The 21,063-nt window shown below is 37.4% G+C and overlaps 1 protein-coding gene across 2 annotated transcripts; it reads left to right on the forward strand.

Moving 5' to 3' along the window:
* Positions 1–571: 571 nt before the first annotated feature.
* On the forward strand, positions 572–20,064 carry LOC117400264 (tubulin polymerization-promoting protein-like). 2 transcript variants are annotated; one of them, XM_033999926.2, is made up of 5 exons: positions 7,165–7,427; positions 9,716–9,822; positions 16,697–17,014; positions 17,825–17,978; positions 19,229–20,064. In XM_033999926.2, the coding sequence occupies exons 3-5, from the start codon at positions 16,701–16,703 to the stop codon at positions 19,427–19,429; spliced, it is 669 nt and encodes a 222-aa protein (XP_033855817.1). In that variant the 5' UTR covers positions 7,165–7,427; positions 9,716–9,822; positions 16,697–16,700; the 3' UTR covers positions 19,430–20,064. The 2 variants fall into 2 exon arrangements, with proteins under 2 accessions (XP_033855816.1, XP_033855817.1); XM_033999925.3 differs by lacking the exons at positions 7,165–7,427; positions 9,716–9,822 and adding an exon at positions 572–719.
* The last annotated feature ends 999 nt before the right edge of the window (positions 20,065–21,063 follow it).

Here is a 21,063-nt window from a genome sequence, read left to right on the forward strand (position 1 = left end):
CATCTGTTTTGTGTGACATTTTGCATGTTTACAAACGCAAAAGTTGTACCCACTACATGTTAGTGTCAGCCAGTGTTCCGGTAATACTGCTCAGTCACGTCTGCGTTGGTCTGGTTTCCAGCGCAGTGCTTTAGGAAAGTGTTGCTTCATCATGCTAGCCTTTTATACAGTCTGCGAATGGCTTGTGTTTTAAATTAGTTCAATTCTTTTTTTTTTTTTCTATGAACTGTTCAGAACTGAAAACATGAAAGAACCATGTTTGAGAAAATAGAAAACGAAACCCCATAGTGGCGCAGTTACACAGTGGTAGAGCAAGGTGGATAGGGGGAAATTCATTACGCTCATCAATATTATTAATTATTACATACATGTGTGTGACAGCGTGCATTTTTCATGCTATAACTTAGCGTGACAATTCAAATAGAAGTAACTCAACATCGAACCTTTTAAGGTTAAAAAACAAAATATATATATGTTCAAATATGTTACATAATCTATTGAAGCAGCTGTTGTAACTCACTCGAGTGACAACGATACAGCCAATCAGCGAACAAAGAACATTGGAAAGTTCTCAAGCATTTGCAACTAGCCAATCGAGTAAGCAGGGGACTGGGTTCAAGTTGCATACAGTTTGTGAAAGCAGTATCTTTCTACTTCATGTTTATTTTGCACCACTGCTTCATAGGATTCTGATGCAGAAGGCAGTCGCTGATAATCAGGTGAATGCATTTTTAAATGCTACTATTATTAAGTGTGTATTGCACTTTGTCGTGCCTAACTAGTTTTGCAGTATTGTGACTCTACATCTTGTTCGACCTTTCTGCCGGTTGATGATTTTTTTTCTTCTGATAGCAGTACCTATACTAGTATTTAAACTTTATGTTATGTTCCAAAACTATTTATAGCTGTATATTTGTCCTGCAGACGTTGTTTACAATTCCTTGTAATTATAAAACACGACACTGAGAGTTAATGCATTTGAATGAAGATTTTTTAGTTTCGGTACTGCAAGTCTCAGTTTGAGATGCACGTTCTGCAACCAGTCTATTTTAATCAAGTGAAAGCAGTAAGTAAAGAGTTGGAACCCAAACATTAGTATTTGTGTACGGAGTGGCAGCAGAGAATGTGTTGAAAGACAATAACAAAGGTCACGTGCAAATCATCATCCGCGTGCAAGAAAAATGCAGCAGTGCTAATAATAGTAATTTTCTAGAATGTGTATTTATTGTTTTCCTGCAGAAATTCCATTTTAGTGTTCACTCGCCATTACGCAGATTGTGTTTCTTGAAAGGAAGCTTCACCAGCAAAGGGGAATTAAAGGAATTTGATAAAGATCACCTGCCATCCAAGGGCCTACTACTATCAAAGCTCTGTCAGTCTGACAGATTTGCTGACTTGCAGATTGTTATTTATGGACTTGTATATGTGTTCATAATCCGTCATACAGAGAGGCGCTCATTCACTCCAAAGTATGTGTTATATATGGACGCTTTTTTCTATAAACTTAAACACAGGCAATCGTGTGGTATCTGTAATACAGCAGAAGAACATATTGGTCTTGATGTTACCCATAACAAAATGTATGTTTAAGTATAACAGCCTACTGTATATGGTAATTCATTCAGGCACAAACATGTACTCAATTAATCAATCAATCATTATTTTATATAGCACCTTTCATAGTGGACCACCATCACAAAGCACTTTACAAGATAGACTTTACAAGTACAGTACTTCAGTACAATGAAATTAATTTAGATTCTTAAGTAACCAGTAATATATTCTGGCACTGTTTTGCAGTGCTGGGAAACTGTTCAGATTATTTTAGATCTATGAAATTGTTAAAGATTATGGGGAAAATAAGCAATGGTAAGAAAAGGTATAGAATTAATATATACACACAGTTTGCTTTATCATGTACATCTGAAAACTGTGTCATAAATTAACATAAAATATGCATTTTGATTTTACTTTGCTGTTGGGTCGTTATTGGGGAGTTTTACATACTGCTACAGTACGTACCGGATTTAAAAGTATGTACTCTATTACAGTCCACGTGTCGTCTCTTTTGGCAAGTGATATTTTCAGAGTCATATCATTCTGAATTAAAGTACTGTTAAATATAGTACTAAACCAACTACAGTACATCTAAATGGAAGCCTACTTATTTTAGTCCTTTCAGCTATGTATTTTTGTGTTCCTTGAAAAACGGACAAGGGTTGGAACGGGCCAAAATGAAATAATCAGATATGCGTCACACGCGTTTAACAGTCACTGAAGTCAAAATGTTGTAGGGTCGGACATTATTGAACCAAGAAATTCTCAGAACATTGGGCCAGTCCAGTTGACATTATCAAAATTTAATCAATCTGAAGAATATTATTAGTCTTTAGCTTGCTAAACAGTAATTACAAATCAGGGGTTGTGCTGGCTCCTTGGCGGAAGCTCCCTTCTCCTAATCCTCCTCTGCAATACAAGACAAAAAGCAAACAAACAAAACAGCGCTTTGGCTTGTTAGTATATTTCAGCGTAAGGGGGCATAGTCACGTAGCTGCGTCCCCTTTGTACTGCCAAACTCCTGTCTGTGATCAGCCCGGTGCCACAGTCTATCCAATCGCTGCCTGCCCTGCTGCTGACCACAATGGGAGTTGTTTAGCAAACTTGCAGCTACACGTTTTCTCTAAAATGGCCGACTTCCAGTTGCCACCTACCGTCCAATCGCCCTGATAATTTCCCATACCAGTCTAGTGTTCAGTTTATATACAGTTGTGTCATAACTGAACCTTGCTCCTGGAAAAGTTTTGAAGTAAAGCAGACTGTATCTTAATTGACGGCCTGTATAAGACACCCACACATCTTTCCTTGGCTTAAATGTAGGGTTTTATCCTGTTGATTTAAACTGTGCCAAATCTAAATAATGTGATGTATTTTGCATATTTTTAATTGATTTCCAGAAAGGGCCAGGGTATAAAATATCATGGATATAAGGTATATCATATACTGCACTTTGAACTGTTTCTGTGGCTCATAATTTCCCTTCTGTTTTTAACTCTTCTACTTTTTGAAAGCCTATGGATAGGCCAAAAAAAGGACAAAAATAAATATGAAAGTACAAAACTGCATCAATGTGCTCAGCAAGATAATAGCAGTGTTGTTTATTAGGTTGTATTAGCGCCATTAAAAAATAAAATAAACAATGTTATGGATTATTTGTTTAATCATTCTGATTATGTGTTTATCACGTTTAAATGGTAATACTAATAGCTGATCTGGTTTTTCAATCTGGATTTTATACATATTTAACATGTTTTGAGATGACAATTCTCCCGATGTTTAATTTTAAAAATATTATTGTGTTATTTTAACGGCTTCAGAGTTGGTACGGTGTCAGTGAATTGAAGAAAAAACAAAAAACATCTCAGTTTTTCACTCTGCAAATCTGGTAACCCTTTTCTTTTTTAAGGAGAGCTGACTTGTTCAATTTTCATTTGATTCTGGACTTATTTAAGTTTCAGCACTTTATTGAAATTGAGTTGAGCATGTTTGTTATGAACTTTTTGATATTGAATTCTGTTTGAAACGATGAAGAAATCGATGGTTTGGCAGAGGCGAGAGCTGTGACTCGATCCTACTCAGATGTTGACTCTCTTCAGATACTATTTCCAGATGTTCATACTGAAACAGTAAGAGATTCTTTGGATATGTTACATACGCTCATGGAATCCCTTAAAAAGAAAGAAGACTGCACATTTATCACAATACTGGAAGAATAAAAGAATACCCAGGGGTCTAAGAATGAATAAAGAACCTACTTTGGGAAGGTCGGGTGAAGATTTCTGTAAGAAATGGTGCTAAATTCTTAACAAATGTTCCTTGGATTTGATTCTCCTTGTTATTGAACATGTCAATAAGGAGTTAATATCTACAAGAAAGGAAATCGCGCTATTACAACAAGAAGTCACTGAAAATTATGACGCTTTGAAACTTGAACGATGTAAAAGTCGAATTGAGAACTATCAATCTGAAATTCAACAAATTAGATTAAGAAAATACCGGCGAGACACATTGGACTATAAAGAGGACAATGAATATTCCTGGCTTAGAGGTTCAACTACTCGGAGATAATCCAAACTTTCTAAATACCCTGAATGATTGAATACATCCAAAAGCGGATATTCCACGTCCTATGGCTCGGGAATTGATTCCAGTCATGGGGATTTTTTTAGGACAAGATCAACGGAGATGCCCGCAATCTACAACACGGAAAAGACAGACAAGGAGATCAAAGAGGAAGGCGAGGAACAAGGAAGATGTGACACTGGTTGTTAATTTATCAGGTATAAATCTCTCACCTGATCAAAAATCTGTTTTGAGCAAAGGTCTGTCTTTTGTCCCTTTTGAACCTGTTAATTCTTTTACTACTAGATTAGATCTCTTTAAGCTCTTTCAATCTATTAGACTTAAATCTTATTTTGCTCAGCAATCTTATACATATGTAACTTCACAAGAACAAAAAGGTTTTTAACCCTAAGAGTAGCTTTATGCCACCTTGTATTTTGAGCTCTTCAGTTCATACCTTTTGTCGTTTAGTAGAAAGAGATACTAATACTTTACTGTGTTGTTGTCCAAAAATGTATTCTAATTTGTCTATATCTGAACAACGAGCACTTTAATGATTTAATGAATGATGATTCTGTTGTTCTTAAACCTGCTGATAAGGGAGGGGCAGTAGTTGTACAAGATGCTGAACTTTATCGCTGTGAAACAGTGAAGTGACACTTCATTCTATTTGCCTTTACCTTCTGACTCTACTGATTGATTTTCAAAAGAGATTCTGGAAGTGTTAGAGGAGGGCAAGAAAAACAATTGGTTAAATAAAAATGAATTTGATTTCCTACTACAGCCTTATCCAAAACAAGCTGTGATTTACACACTACCTAAAATACATAAAGATTGGTCTAATCCTCCAGGCCGACCAATAGTTGCTGGAAATGAATCTCTTATTGAACCAGTCTCTGTTTGTTGATTATTTTATTAAGCCGCTTGCACAGGAATTGCCTTCCTCTGTTAGAGATGCTACTCATTTTTTTAATCGCATTAAAACTGTGGAGGTATCTAAGTGGGGGTCCAGGGTCCTCTTAGGTTCTTGTTTTTCTGGAGCATTTTCTGTGATTTCTGAAGTTGACACAAAATGTTTATTTTATTGTTCATTACATGTGTTGCTATTTACAAAAATGCTGGCTGGTTTGTGGAGTTGTGGGTTATAGCCCGAGTGACTAAATAACTATGAATTACTACCTACAATAATTAATGTACTCACACACACACACACAGTCTTCACTAAAGTCCCAATTTAAAGATGGTACGTTTCACTGTAGCCCTCGGGATGGAATTGTTAGCTAGGTAAATTAGCAGTGGGAGAAAACCGCTTCAGCAAGTACAGTAGAATCTGCCAGAACTGATGGATGCTGAATTTACTAGGTTGCATACTAATGAGAGCCAAACAAATACAAAAGAAAAACGAGGTAAACGCAGATCTTTTCAAGAAAGCTCTGAGACTTTGTATAAATGGATTTTAATGTGAAAGACAGCCTTCCGGTTTGTCAGAGCCAGCGAATATTTTACTTTTTAAATGCTGCAATAACTGTTCTGATTGTGATGCATCCACACTATAATTTGACAGAACAGGTGATTTATTTATACTATGCAGGACCTTATTTTCCCCCATTGGTGCTTGGGCCCCAGAATAGCCGCCTTTGAACCTATTACCAGTGATTAAAGCCTGGTTTTTAAATGAACTGGTTATCGCTCATGAGTACAGTATTGGTATAAGTATTGGTATAAGAAAAGTGTGTTTTTAAAAAAGTAATTTCAGCTTCCAATCACTTAAAGTATGCTGACGATAATGTAAACAACACCACGCTACAGTTAGTGAGTCCCAAACTTTAAACGTGTTGCTGTTGTTTTTAGGTACGAACTCAACTATTAATATTATATTAATTAAATATGAATCTATTGTTAGTACAACCGGGCCCCCTTTGCTAATCACATCTTCAGTCTTTTTTTTTCTTTTGTGGTGGGGGGTAGCAACCCGGTATAAATCTCCACTTTTTTGTAAAATGACTTTACACTTCCAAAGATGCAACGTGTTTCAGTAAATTCAAACGCCCAATAAACTTTGCATCCCGCGCAGAGGGAGAACACAAATGTAAAACATCATTAAGTGGGGTTGACATTGCAGGGGAGATGAAGGGAGGTTTCAGTTCCCACTGACTGTTTTGTAAACATTATGAATGCTTATTCATCACTGCTACACCCCGTTAGAAAATTGACTTACCTGCATTTTTTAATGCAACACTGTGAACGTGAGAGTATATGTGTACATTTGTTTTAAGTACTTGCCCAGAGGAATAATGAGACACAGACATCAACTAGTCCTCATCAGATTTAATTCGCCTCAGGCAAGCGTGCGAGAGGGAGTTTCTAACCCTGTAGACACCATGGTTTAATTAAAAATAACCACATCTCAGAATAAGAACAATTAGTACTCTACCATGGCCATAATAATGCAATAAAAATATATATATATATAAAAAAACTGAAGTGTTACTTGACTTTGAGAAAAAGCCAAGAGACTGTAGACTTCGAGCAGCATGACACAATTGTAGAACCAAATTAGAGCAGGTCTAATGGATAAATAAGTTAGTGTTTAGTTGACCATTACATACTGTAGTATATGTCCGTTCACTGTGAGGAGGCAGTGTACAGGGAACTGTTGTCATATTTGGGAACTTGGCTTGCAACTGGTGTTCCTAAGAGATGTCACCCAAAGTGTAGATGTTTAAATGCATCATTCATAGGGGAAGAAATGAACAATATATTTGCTTGTTCAAGTAATCACTCAGTTTAGAGTGTGGGTCAAGACAAATTAAGTATAAGCGTACTGAAGTACTAGTACATAGAACATTTGCATATGCATTATTCTTTCAGTATTAAGAAGAAAGAAGTGACTGTTAATGGGCTAGCAAGTGCAAAACATCATTTTTAATCTACTGATATATTAAACATGAGCACATTTTAAACACAAATGGGGACACCCTGGAATGCTAATCCTGAAAACATTTCTGTTCGGTTTTTCAAAGAAAGTTCTATATAGTTATTAAAAAAAATCTGTGCTATATAGCAAAGTATGACACATTGTGGCTGGTGGAGTTGTGTTGTACCTATTACATTTTTTTTTAAGTTATATACAACATTGCAATTACCCTGGAGCCTCCCAAGGGATGTACGCCTACAGACTCGGAGCAGGTCTCTCCCACACCAGCTAAGAAAGGAAACAGGAAATGCTGTATATAGAACTGCAGGACACCAGAAATAACAATGCTACAGTACACTTGAACCAACATGCAAGCTTACATAATGACAAGGTAAATACGTTTTAGAATTAACACAGATGTTTGTTTCCTTTTGATTAATAATATTTCTTGGAAACTATGTTGTGTTTCTGAAAGTAGATTCCACCCACTAATCATATATGTAATCAAGCTGTGCCTTTAAATAGCCCTGTCGTCTGCACCTCCTTGTTGTTGTTTCTTTGTTTGGTGTTTCTTACCTGGCATTATGGATTCGATGCATCCAAATGTTAGTTCTCACATCCTCGTCGTTGGCAGTCCTCTGTCTTCAGCTCTGGGATCTAGCAAGAGGACTTCTACTTGGCTCGCATCTCGGCAGAGATTGTCCTTCAAAAATAATCAAGCTTGGACAATTCCTCGCCTCCTGAAAGCTTTATTTAACAGGAACATTTCTTACAGTGCTGGTGCTTGTCAAGAGGACCTTATCGTCTTGCTCATCCAATCTTATCCTCCCACTTTCAAGCCTGCCTCCTTGCCTGAGTCTACTCCTAATATTGATGTTCCCTCAGCCCAAACTCCTCAGTTCAATTCGGATTCTTGTGATCTCGTGATCTACCAATGCCATTTCCAACGCAGACATCTTTCAAGTCATACAATCCCTCCAAACAACTGTTGCTGGGTTAGATTATCACCTTTTCTCCAGGAGAATAGTCTTAAATAATTTCCACAGCCTCTCCGTTCCTCTTCTGCTGCATTCAGTCCTCTGCTCCAGCTCAGCTGCGCATATTTTCCTGAAACAATTTTAATGAAAATGTTTGTACTTTTCCCACTTGTGGTTTCCTCCACATCTGTAGTATTTGTGGAGACGATCCCAGCAAAAGTGTTTGTCTTGGGTGCGCTTGTGTATTTCTATCGCAGGTCTTAACAACAGATTTCCCACAGGCATTGTAAATTCCTCTCTGTGTCTTACATTTCTCGCAGTCTAAAATGCGCTTTAAATGATCCCAAAGCTGTCGATCTACTACTCCACAAAGAAACAACTAAAAGTTTCAAGATCGGCCTATTCTCCAAAACCCCCCTTTCCACTGTACCGCATTAGTCCACTAGGGGTTGCCATCCGCAACTATTCAGACAAGAAAAGGCAGTATCAATGATTTAATTCCTCCTGATCAATTTTCTTTACACTATGCTAGAATTGACGATGCTATTTGTTTCATAAAAGTAGCAGCTGATGTTGCTGATGCTTTTAAAGTCATGTCCATTCACCCTTCTCAGTGGCACCTTTTCGGGTTCAATGGAAAAAACTATTTTGTTTTGCAGTTTTTAAGTCACTAACGGATGCAGGAGTAGTCCCCACATATTTAATTCCCTGTCTGAGGTCCTATACTGGATTCTTTTAAATGAACACAGACTTCCATTTGGAATTTAACTTCTAGATGACTTTGTATTGGTGGACTAGTGACCAGCCCCCTGCTTGTTCCATGCAACTCCCTCCTGGCTGGCCTCCCTGCGTCCGCCACCCGTCCGCTCCAGCTCATCCAGAACTCTGCTGCCCGCCTGGTGTTCTCTCTGCCTCGCTTCGCCCACGCTACTCCACTACTCCGCTCGCTCCACTGGCTCCCGATCACCGCTCGCATCCAGTTCAAGACTCTTGTACTAGCCTACAGATGCCTTGACCAGTCTGCACCCAGCTACCTCCAGACCCTCATCTCTCCCTACACCCCCACTCGACCTCTCCGCTCCGCCTGCACTAGAAGACTAGCTCTACCACCGCTACGCTCCCCTGCCTCCAAAGCCCGCTCCTTCTCCACCCTTGCTCCGCAGTGGTGGAATGACCTTCCTACAGATGTCAGGACTGCCCAGTCCCTGACCACATTCCGGCGCCTCCTTAAGACTCACCTCTTCAAAGAGCACCTGTAGAACTCCTCTGTTTGTATCCTGGGACACTATCACCCTTCATGTAAATGTGCTTTATTTTGCTCTTATCAGCCCCTATTTTACTGCATTTAATCCTGTACTTCAGAATACTGTAATCTGCCAAGTTTTTAACCTGTAGTACTTTGTATTTAATCACATCCTGATGTAACTATCACTATTTAATCATATCCTGATGTAACTATCACTATTACCTGCTGTATTATTGAATTGTGGTTTGTCAAACTTGTACTTTGCTTGAACAAAAGTTATTGTATTTCTTGCTCTTATTGTATTACTTGTATTGTAACGCTTGAAATGTTTTTGCCTACGATTGTAAGTCGCCCTGGATAAGGGCGTCTGCTAAGAAATAAATAATAATAATAATAATAATAATAATAATAATAATAATAATAATAACAGTTTTAAAATCCCTATTTTTTTTTTAGCCTGGAGTTTCCTTATCAGAGGAGAAAACTCTAGGACCCACTGCTAGTCTCAGATTTCTCTGGCTTTAATTGGATTCAGGAAAAATTGGAAGCTAGTCTTCCCCAAGGTAAACTACTCCATATTAAAGACTTATAAAAAAATCTTTCAGCTCTCGAAAGTCGTGTACTAAACGCACACTTCTTTACTTGACCATCTCAATTTCGCTATAAGGATTATTCCTCAAGGCCGATCATTTATTTCTTACCTTTTGAAACTGGCCTCTTCTGTATCCGAATTACATCACCACGTCAATCTCGATGCTTGATGCCAAGCTGATATTGCTCTATGGTCTTGCCTTGTTTAAAGCTCTAATTTTTCTATGATGACATCATCTCATCCCACGACTCTCTCAATCTGTAAACCAATGCTGCCCCCTCTCAAGGTTTCGGTGGCATTTTAGGAACTAAATGGTTCTACGGAAATTGGCCCTCAGAGATCCTGCATCTACCTGTAAATGAACAATCTAGATTTATTTGAACTGTACCCTATGGTGATTGCTGCTGTAATTTGGGGTAGTCTATAGTCAAAAAAGTGAAAGCATGTAATTGTGACAACTTATGTACAGTGGCAATTATTAACAAAGGCAGATCCTCTTCGCCTGCTATTATGAAATACATGCAGAAACTCACCTGGGTTTCCATGCTGAGTAATTTCAAAAGTAAAGCCATTCATGTTCCAGACTGACATAACCTAATAGCTGATTTATCTAGCTTGTTTTAATTTTCAGAAATTCCATGACAAAGCAGATTTAAGACTAATTTAACCTGGCAGTCTGATTTATGAAGAGCAGTTACGACAATTAAAGACTGATTATGTACAGTATATATTTTGACCATTGTTGGGACATTTATATTTTATTTGCATTACATTTTTCGCGTTTTCAAATAATAGCACAGAGTAAACTCAATTTCAGCTAATTCGTGTTTTTCACGAATTCAGGCTCAATTTACGGGGTGGATGGATTAACGGGGGTCTACTGTACATGAAGCCAGGTTTAAGCCTTCCTGAGTGAAACTGGAATCAGCCAAAGGATACGTGTAAACAGTGTAGTAAGCCATGCAACCTGGAAAAAATGCCTAGAACATTCTTTTACAGCTCATTTAATCTGGACAGCAAGTATACTGTACTTGTGTCATTTAGCTCTCAGAATTCTTACACGCCACTCATTGTTTTGCTGTTGAACTTTTCATTTCCCAGTCTTTATTAGGACTGGCAAAGTCTAACAGTACCATTCAGTTTGACCAGTGACCTAAAATGGCTGCCATATTTTGGTCATGTACCTTTTTGGATGATGAAGACCTAACACTTTGAGATATTCTCTTCACACTCGCTGTACAACTATTTTCTGTTATTCTCTATCTTTCTTTGTGGGAGTATTACAAAAGCTTTGTTATTTCTAAAACCATACTGAGTTCACATTTGCAGGGTTTAATAAACACTTCATGTTAAATGGTGACCTTGAACTCTGACCTAGTAAGCATTCACATAGGATCGATTTTCAAATGACCCAGGCTCTGATCGGTTATAGAAATGACCCCAGCTCAGGTCAAAGAGCGTTCAGACAGGACTGAGAAACCCACCCAGGAAAATAAGTAAATAATAAATTACAAATAAGTAAATAAATAATTTGTTTGATAGTTTGTTTGCTCTCCGTTGCCCATCTAAGCTGCCCCAGATCATATACAATTCTCATTGGCATTTTAAGAGTGTGTGTGTGTGTGTGTGTGTGTGTGTGTGTGTGTGTGTGTGTGTGTGTGTGTGTGTGTGTGTGTGTGTGTGTGTGTGTGTCCCCAAAGTGATGTCACCTGTACTGATACCGAGAATAAAGCATGGTAAAAACTGGGGTTTCTCTTTGATGGCTGAAACATCTTTAGAAGCCTATGGTCAAATTAATTTTCTTCAGTTTTTTAAATAGTGATAGAAATCATCATTAGAAATGTGGGAGATACTGTATCGGGGTTATTTGTTTGGTTAAATTAATGGAGATGTAGGAGTATATTCTGATGCTTTTAAGAGGCAGTTAACATTTTTTAAGTGATTGAAACTACTTAATGCAATATATCATAATAAAACGTGTGTGTTCATTGACTGCGTTCCCATAGAAATAGTATGTATATGTTTTTGATGATTGTGGCAGGGCGATTGCCCTGCACGTGTGTATTTAGTGTGGATATAATTTGTATGGGGAAATGGGTTTGTGTGTCGTTTTGGAGTTGATTTGTTTAATTGAATTATTGTTTTACAGACGGGCGCTCGATTGAGACTTGCTGCCTGCTAGGCTTGGTTGAGGGGAAGCGCAGCAAGTGATTGGCTGTGCTGGACCTCAATCAGCTGGTGGGCAGGACTTGACCGAGTGTCCGTCAGTTCAAAAGCATCTGCGGGAGATGGTTCGAAGTGACTGCAATGCCATGGCAGAGGGGAGCGGCATATACTCGGGAGGAGAGGGTCCGCTCTGCAGGAACGACCGCTATGCAACCCTGAGACTGCAAGCGGTGCTTGTGAGGGCAATGCCCAGCCAAGGCCGTATGAAGCAGCACAGGTCGTTGTATGAATACCGGCTCGTGAGTAGGTTAGTTAGGGGATTGTGATCCCATGTGATGTATAGCGAGGGTTACGTAGTGTAGCCGGTTCCTGGAGCGCTCGCCCTCTGGGGCACCTTTTATTTGTAGTTTTTGTACTGTGTTTTATTTTGCCTTTTGTACAGCTTGCTGTATGTGTCTGCTGTGCGTTACCATGGCTGGTAACGTCACATGACCACCTTTACTTTCTTTTCTGTTTGTGTTAATAAATCCTGCGCGCCTGTGCCGGCGTTTCAGATCCACCCCCCAATGTCTCTCTGTGTTGCTTGAACAGCGGTGATCCACGCACGTGACGTAAGACCCTGTCACAATGATAAAAGCTGTAATAATAAATACTGAAAATTAACATTTTAATGTCTGTGTGGTCAAAACTTGATTTGTTTGTGTTTGATAGTAATTTTAATATGGCTACAAGCAAGTCACCTTGCCCCAAATATTACAAAAAAATGTTCTATTTTAGCCCAGCTGTAATGCTTAATGCATAAGCATGTGTATGGCTGTATGCATGTCCTTATGCATGTCATTTTAAAGTTTTGCATATCTAGAGAACCAATAGTATAGGGGTCTTGTCCGACTGTGTCTGTTTTTCACACTTTATAAATATCTAGATTACTGCTTATCCAATTACGATGAAACTTAAAAAGGACATTCTTTAGCACAAGTTAAAAGTATTGGAATGAAAGGGTTACAATATGTGGAGACACTCTGTTGGGCTGTCTGTTTTAGCATACATATGTTACAATACGTTTTTACATTCAATTATGAAAATTATAATAAAATAATCTGGGGGGTATATGAAGCGTCAGTCCATCTGTCTGCACTTCAAACTTACATTTGGATATGTCTATCCACTGTAATAATGTACTTTTAAACCACCTGTGTCAACTTTATCTTTGATTTGTTGAGGTAACAAAGACAGTCCTGCAGACATTTGAATTATTTTACATGTGTTTATATAGGCAATTTTAGATTCAGATTTTCCTTATATGACAGTTAAAGTTATATGCAGTTGGATGGATTGGAAAACCATCACAAGCTTCCCAGACTATCTGTGCTAAGCCAGCTGCAGTGTATACTTTGCAGGCTGTGTACCAAATCGTGTGGTCAACTCATAAAAGCAAAGTAAAAAAAAAAAGCGCTAGCCCTTCTATTGTGACTCTCGGAGCGCATGTTTTTTGTTTATTTTTTAATGCTTATGCATTAAGCATTACAATGACTCAGAATAGTTCTGTTTCATTTTTATGACATCTGCGTGATACAGAGGTGTATTTATAAACAGACTGTCATGCTACTGTTTTAGACCGCTGAAGGTAAGAGTAGGAAACCATGCTGTTTCATGTGGAAACTACATGTTTTACAAGTTAATGATTCTAATCGGTGTTATGCAGTGGTTTGATTGTGTCCTGTTGCTTTTCAAAATATTTAGGAAAAACAATACCTTTTAAAAACTGTACCTGATTTTATTACCGTATGTACTGTCCATTACCATGGTTACCTGGGTTTGTACCATGTTTTCACTCTGCCTTTGCTATGCTTTTACAATGCTATACGTTTCTAAGAGACATCATCAGAATGATTTGGTTTTTACATTTTTTTGTATATATTCAGACAATGCTGCCATACTCAATATATAGTCTTTAGTGTAACAGTTGAATGATATTTGAAGGTGTAGTGACTCCTATGATTTAAAAATGTGTTTGTGTGTATATACAGTACTGTGCAAAAGTTTTAGGCAGGTGTGAAAAAATGCTGTAAAGTAAGAATGCTTTCAAAAATAGACATGTTAATAGTTTTATATTTATCAATTAACAAAATGCAAAGTGAGTGAACAGAAGAAAAATCTACATCAAATCAATATTTGGTGTGACCACCCTTTGCCTTCAAAACAGCATCAATTCTTCTAGGTACACTTCCACACAGTTTTTGAAGGAACTCGGCAGGTAGGTTGGCCCAAACATCTTGGAGAACTAACCACAGTTCTTCTGTGGATTTAGGCAGCCTCAGTTGCTTCTCTCTCTTCATGTAATCCCAGACAGACTCGATGATGTTGAGATCAGGGCTCTGTGGGGGCCATACCATCACTTCCAGGACTCCTTGTTCTTCTTTACGCTGAAGATAGTTCTTAATGACTTTCGCTGTATGTTTGGGGTCGTTGTCATGCTGCAGAATAAATTTGGGGCCAATCAGATGCCTCCCTGATGGTATTGCATGATGGATAAGTACCTGACTGTACTTCTCAGCATTGAGGAGACCATTAATTCTGACCAAATCCCCAACTCCATTTGCAGAAATGCAGCCCCAAACAAGGAACCTCCACCATGCTTCACTGTTGCCTGCAGACACTCATTCGTGTACCGCTCTCCAGCCCTTCGGCGAACAAACTGCCTTCTGCTACAGCCAAATATTTCAAATTTTGACTCATCAGTCCAGAGCACCTGCTGCCATTTTTCTGCACCCCAGTTCCTGTGCTTTCGTGCATACTTGAGTCGCTTGGCCTTGTTTCCACGTCGGAGGTATGGCTTTTTGGCCGCAAGTCTTCCATGAAGGCCACTTCTGACCAGACTTCTCCGGACAGTAGATGGGTGTACCAGGGTCCCACTGTTTTCTGCCAATTCTGAGCTGATGGCACTGCTGGACATCTTCCGATTGCGAAGGGAACTAAGCATGATGTGTCTTTCATCTGCTGCAGTAAGTTTCCTTGGCCGACCACTGCGTCTACAGTCCTCAACGTTGCCCGTTTCTTTGTGCTTCTTCAAAAGAGCTTGGACAGCACATCTGGAAACCCCTGTCTGCCTTGAAATTTCTGCCTGGGAGAGACCTTGCTGATGCAGTATAACTACCTTGTGTCTTGTTGCTGTGCTCAGTCTTGCCATGGTGTATGACTTTTGACAGTAAACTGTCTTCAGCAACCTCACCTTGTTAGCTGAGTTTGGCTGTTCCTCACCCAGTTTTATTCCTCCTACACAGCTGTTTCTGTTTCAGTTAATGATTGTTTCAACCTACATATTGAATTGATGATCATTAGCACCTGTTTGGTATAATTGTTTAATCATACACCTGACTATATGCCTACAAAATCCCTGACTTTGTGCAAGTGTACCTAGAAGAATTTATGCTGTTTTGAAGGCAAAGGGTGGTCACACCAAATATGGATTTGATTTAGATTTTTCTTCTGTTCACTCACTTTGCATTTAGTTAATTGATAAATATAATCTATTAACATGTCTATTTTTGAAAGCATTCTCACTTTACAGCATTTTTTCACACCTGCCTAAAACTTTTGCACAGTACTGTATATACAGTATAAATATATAATATATATATATATATATATATATATATATATATAAAGAAGTTCCCATATATGTACAGGTCTAAAAATAAGCTTTGGAAATGTGTTCTGTAAAATGCTGCCTTTTGTTAATTGTGCTTTCTTCACAGTGATTTATCAGAGCTTGCAGATAACATTTTAAACCTCCTAGCAATAGCGTGTCCTGTTTAGTTCACAAGAGGGAAAGAGCTCATATACCTGCAAACAAAACCTTTGTGGTATATAAACAAACAAAGTCTGGTTTTGTACTCTGATATGGAAGAATATATATAATGAACAGTCAACAGTGAAACATAAAACTGAACCCCATGATTATGAGACAATTGCAGCTTTAAAACACATTGTTAATGTATGACCTATTCGATATCCTATTATCAGTGTTGTGTAAGATTTTCTTTTTTGTTTCTGATTAGATCATTATTTGCCTTGCTTACTTTGTATTCCAGCAAATGAGCTTTCCCATAATCAGAACATTGCTGCCTGTGCTTTAAAACAATTTTGCTTTAGTTGCTGTGTTTCACAACAAAGTTGCCCATACCTGGCTTGTGCATGCATGGCAGAGATTTAATACAATGCACTGGGCCCATCTATCATAGTTTATATGTTTCATACACAGCTGTATGCAATCGTGGTTTACCAGCAATTTCTATCAAAATGGGTTGTAATAAACAGTGTTTTTATTGTATTGTTTGTGTTCTACCATGTTAGAAAGGTGAGTGACAACTTGAAACAAAAAATACATTTCTCATTAATAAACATGTTTTTGCTTATTTTGATAAATGTTGATAAATGTTAATTTTCTTGAACCTCCATAGGTGGTGTAAATACACCAAAAAAGTTCTTCCGCCTGTTTTGAAATTACATAAATACAAGGTTTTTACCAGCTGATTGTCCTACTGTATAATGTGGCATACCACCACAAACTATGCACTGACAAAATACAGTATTCAAATAGATTCAATATATCTAATAACACCACAATACTAAAACGATAGAATATTTTTCATTTTTGCATAATTGTATCGTTGCAGCACAATGTCCGACAAGAAAGTTAAAACTGCAAAACTTACAAACAAGACAGCGGTGGGACCTAACAGCGAACCGGTGAAGGATAAAGGACACAGTCGCCTGTCCTCTGAATCCAATGGGACCAGTGAAGGAGCGTCAGCACCAAATGAACTGAGCGCACTTGAAGAAGCTTTCAGGAAGTTTGCCGTTCATGGAGACACCCGAGCATCAGGAAAAGAATTGCATGGAAAAAACTGGTCGAAATTGTGCAAAGACTGTTGTGTCATCGATGGAAAGAATGTGACTTTAACAGATGTTGACATTGTCTTCTCTAAAGTAAAGTATGTCCATTCTTTAATTTTGTATACACATTATCGAATGTTGGCTTTTTCAAGTTGTTACTCTTTGGGTTTAAAAAAAAAAAAGTTACCAATGAAAAACTTAATTTCACGTTATGATGGGACATTACTCACCAGCCACTGTTAATTACAGCTATTGATGCATGACATATACTCCAACTGGCATTCTTGGGTAACAAACAGGATAACTGAAGTAAAAACTGTATACATTAAAGGTAGATTTATCACCTTAACACACTGACTTAAATATCAGTATCAAAGATAAACCAAACTGTTTATGCTGGCATGTTGCTATGACAGCAAGCAAGACTACATGTCGCCAGAAGCTGGACCCTTTATAGATGTTTGTTTTGGTGATTTGTCTCCAAGGGTAACAAATGTTTTGTATTTTTTTTATTTATTGCTATGCACTTTGAACTTTTAATGTGTTGTACAAATGTGTCTTGTTTCCCTCTCTATTTTTTTATTATATATATATATATATATATATATATATATATATATATATATATATATATATATATATATATATATATATATATTAGCTCAAAGAGCCAGCTGCCCTATATATACACTCTTTAGCCTTACATTTTTATTGTCCCAACAACAAAACGAGGGTGGCTAACAATTATTTAGCAACAGGGAATGAATACCAATTTAATTGGTAACAATTTGTTTTTGAATGGTGGACCAGTAGGCATGAAGTACTATAAACTGCAAGCTGAATTTATTTGTATTATAATAGTTAAAAATAAAAAAAAGCTTGTCTAAAATGATGAACTTATATTTCAGGAAAAAATCTTGCAGAGCAGTCACATTCGATCAGTTTAAAGAAGCTCTTGGTGAACTCGCAAAAAAACGTTTTAAAGACAAGCCTGGGGAAGAAGCTGTTGAGGAGGTTTATAAACTGATTGAAGGAAAATCTCCCATCATATCTGGTGTGACGGTAAGAGCGCCAGTGTAGTCTCCTCAGATGTTAGGGTCATTTGACACAAATTTAAGCAGTATGTTTTCTGTCTACAATAAATACGCATAGTTTAGCCTTTTGCTTGCGGTAAAGCCCAGTTGAAATGTCTTTGTAAAAACAGAGTAATAACATTTACAATTCAGTTTCCAATAGACTGGATTGAAAAGGCGGACTGCAGCTATGTTTACAGAAATAATAGAGGATAGCATGGTTATAGTCACAGAAATATCCTTGAAAAATAATTGACCAAGATTTTTAGAACATTTTGTAGTAATTAAAGATTTTTTAAATTCATATTTATGTCATGCATAATAACGCTACTGTGAACTTGTCATGCATTTCTGTAAAAAATGTGTTTACAACAACTGTAAGATTTTAGAATGATATTACAGAAATGTAGCTGACATACTTATATTGGGGTTAGAGCTGATATCATTTAGGAGTTATTTTTATCCAAGCTTTTTTCCTCTGACATGACAGAAGTGTATTTTTGTTTCAGTAAGATGTAGATTCTTTGATTTGTCACTGAATAGTGATGCATTTTAGTACAACGTTTGTTTAATCTAACTAAAATGGCCCTGGACTACTCCCTCCAGACATCGTGTACTATTTCTAGATTTCCATTCTGGATCCCAAAGTCATTGTAACCAGCCAATGCCTTCATATTAATGTATGTTTCTGTGTTTGGTGGCTCCCTCTAATCAAGTTGAGTGTATTTCTTGCACACTTATTGATGAATGTCATACAAAGAGTGCAAGAGAAAATACACATAACTTGAATGCAGGTAGCCTCTGAACACTTTCAAACATATTGTAATTAAATCTAAATAAAAAACAGACAAAGATGGTATTAACACATTTAATCTGTTTATACAGAACCTGTTCTGGTTTCAGTTTTTAGAATGCTTTGTCATCGACATACTGAATGTGAGATCTACACACTCGGTGAGATTGTAAGTGCAGTTGCTGCTAATAAAGTTCTAATGGAGAGGTGACTTATAATTAGTATGCAGATTTTTCTTTTTTACCAAAATCTTTTTTTTTTTTTTTTTTAATTGACAACTACAGTTTAAGCATCACTTTACTGAGCAAAGAGAACTCATTGGCAACAAGTGGAGACCATTGAATTTACAGACAGTGTTGCATAAAAACAGTTGATTAAAATGACTACATTCAAAATCTTGCAGTAATAATTTTGAATTAAGCTTTTTTTTTTTTGTCTTTGCACAGAAAGCTGTGGCGTCTCCCACAGTATCACGGCTGACAGACACGTCGAAGTTCACTGGCTCCCATAAAGAAAGGTTTGACGCGTCTGGAAAAGGGAAAGGAAAAGCGGGCCGAGAGGAATTGGTAGACATGTCTGGTTATGTACCTGGGTACAAACATGCTGGTACATATGCTAAAAAAGTGAAAGGATCAAAACAAATCTAGAAATGGCTCTTGCTTAACACTGCTGTATACAATTTCCAGATCTTCCCAGTAAGTGAGACATTTCTACACAGTGCCACTCTTCAGCAGAATTACAGTTTACTGCTCCAATATATTTCCAGGGTCCAACGTTCCTAAAGACTGGCTGATTTTAAGCGCTATAGATTAAATAACTACAAGACGCAAATGTTCTCAATCGGCAACATTCTTCTGCCATCTTCTTCTTGAAAAAACAGAGACACCACCTAAAGCAAAAAGAATATTTGTAAGATTAGGATGCCAGGAATAGGAAGAAAAAAAAACGACAAAGAAAAATGGTCATGTCAACAGAAGATTACTACACCTACAAATTGCATTTTTATTTCTCTATTTCCACATACTGTATACATCAATTGAAGGTTAATGCAAATAAGTACATAAAGTTCTAACAATTCAGGTATTTTTTTTTTGCCAAACCTTTAAAATACCATTTGTTTCCAAGGATTGAACCAAAGTGAAACATGCTCTTTTCTTAGTCTTAAAGTCAGAATTTGTGGCTGGCATTTTGGGTTAAATTCTTGTATTTTTCTGTTAAGTCTCCTGTAATTGTTTTTTTCAAAGTATATGTCCTGGTCATAAATTATGTCATTTTTAATCAAGTGTTTGTTTGGGTAATTTTGTTATATGAAATCTAAATAAAAATTTTAAAAAAATAATGTAAAAATATGATGCCGGTGTTATCTAACACTGATTGGAGCTATTTTTATGTCAGATTTATTGTTTCATTTTGATTTATAGCAGGGCGACCGGCCAGTTACAGTATACTGCCTCAGAAATTGGAATGTTCCAACAGCTGTTCCAGATACAAAACACAAATTATTCCCAACCCATCTAAAGCTTTCTGGTTTTAAAATGGGTTATGATCAAAATGTTGCGGCATTACCTTGTTAAGTCGGATTTATTCCTACTAAATGTAATAGAGATATACATATTTGAAAATCTATTCTTCCAATCTTTAAGTCCAAGGTATTCAGCTTAGTAGATCAGGACAAAACTCCCAATTTCTGTGTTGCGGGATTATTATTTTTTTTTACTTATGATTATGCAACACCCATAATCTTAATCATAATTGTGGCTGGAGTATTTTGGGTTCAATTGGTTTGAGGGTCCATCACATAGCCTGGTAGACAAGGAAGTAGACCCTCTCATAACAGATAGTATCAAGGGGTAGCTACAATGGTGGATATGGGGGACTGTTGGGTGCAATTCTTCCTCCTGAACCTTTTAAACTTCTTGTTTTGCTAAACTTACATTTTTCATCAAATTAGTGACTGATAAATTGATTTCACAGAATACATTAAAGCTTACCCGCACGTGTCAGGGTGCAGCATTCTACCTTTTATTTGTCTTGCATAAGGAAGTTATGTAGGGAACAAAGCATTTTAATGAAGATAACCCTTTTTGACTGCTGCACCCTCCCAGTAAACTGCTCAGACACCAATTACAATCCATTTTCATTAAAACAAACTTGAATTAGACACATTTCTACACGGTTACAAGACTAATTCACTTAACACTAATTTCCTGTTAGTGCAAATTATGGGGCACCCCCAACAGCCCTAATTCAAACAGCTGAGTGTAAAGGATATTGGGAAATG

The sequence above is a fragment of the Acipenser ruthenus genome, chromosome 4 (genome assembly GCF_902713425.1).
Source record: "Acipenser ruthenus chromosome 4, fAciRut3.2 maternal haplotype, whole genome shotgun sequence".
NCBI lineage: Eukaryota > Metazoa > Chordata > Actinopteri > Acipenseriformes > Acipenseridae > Acipenser > Acipenser ruthenus.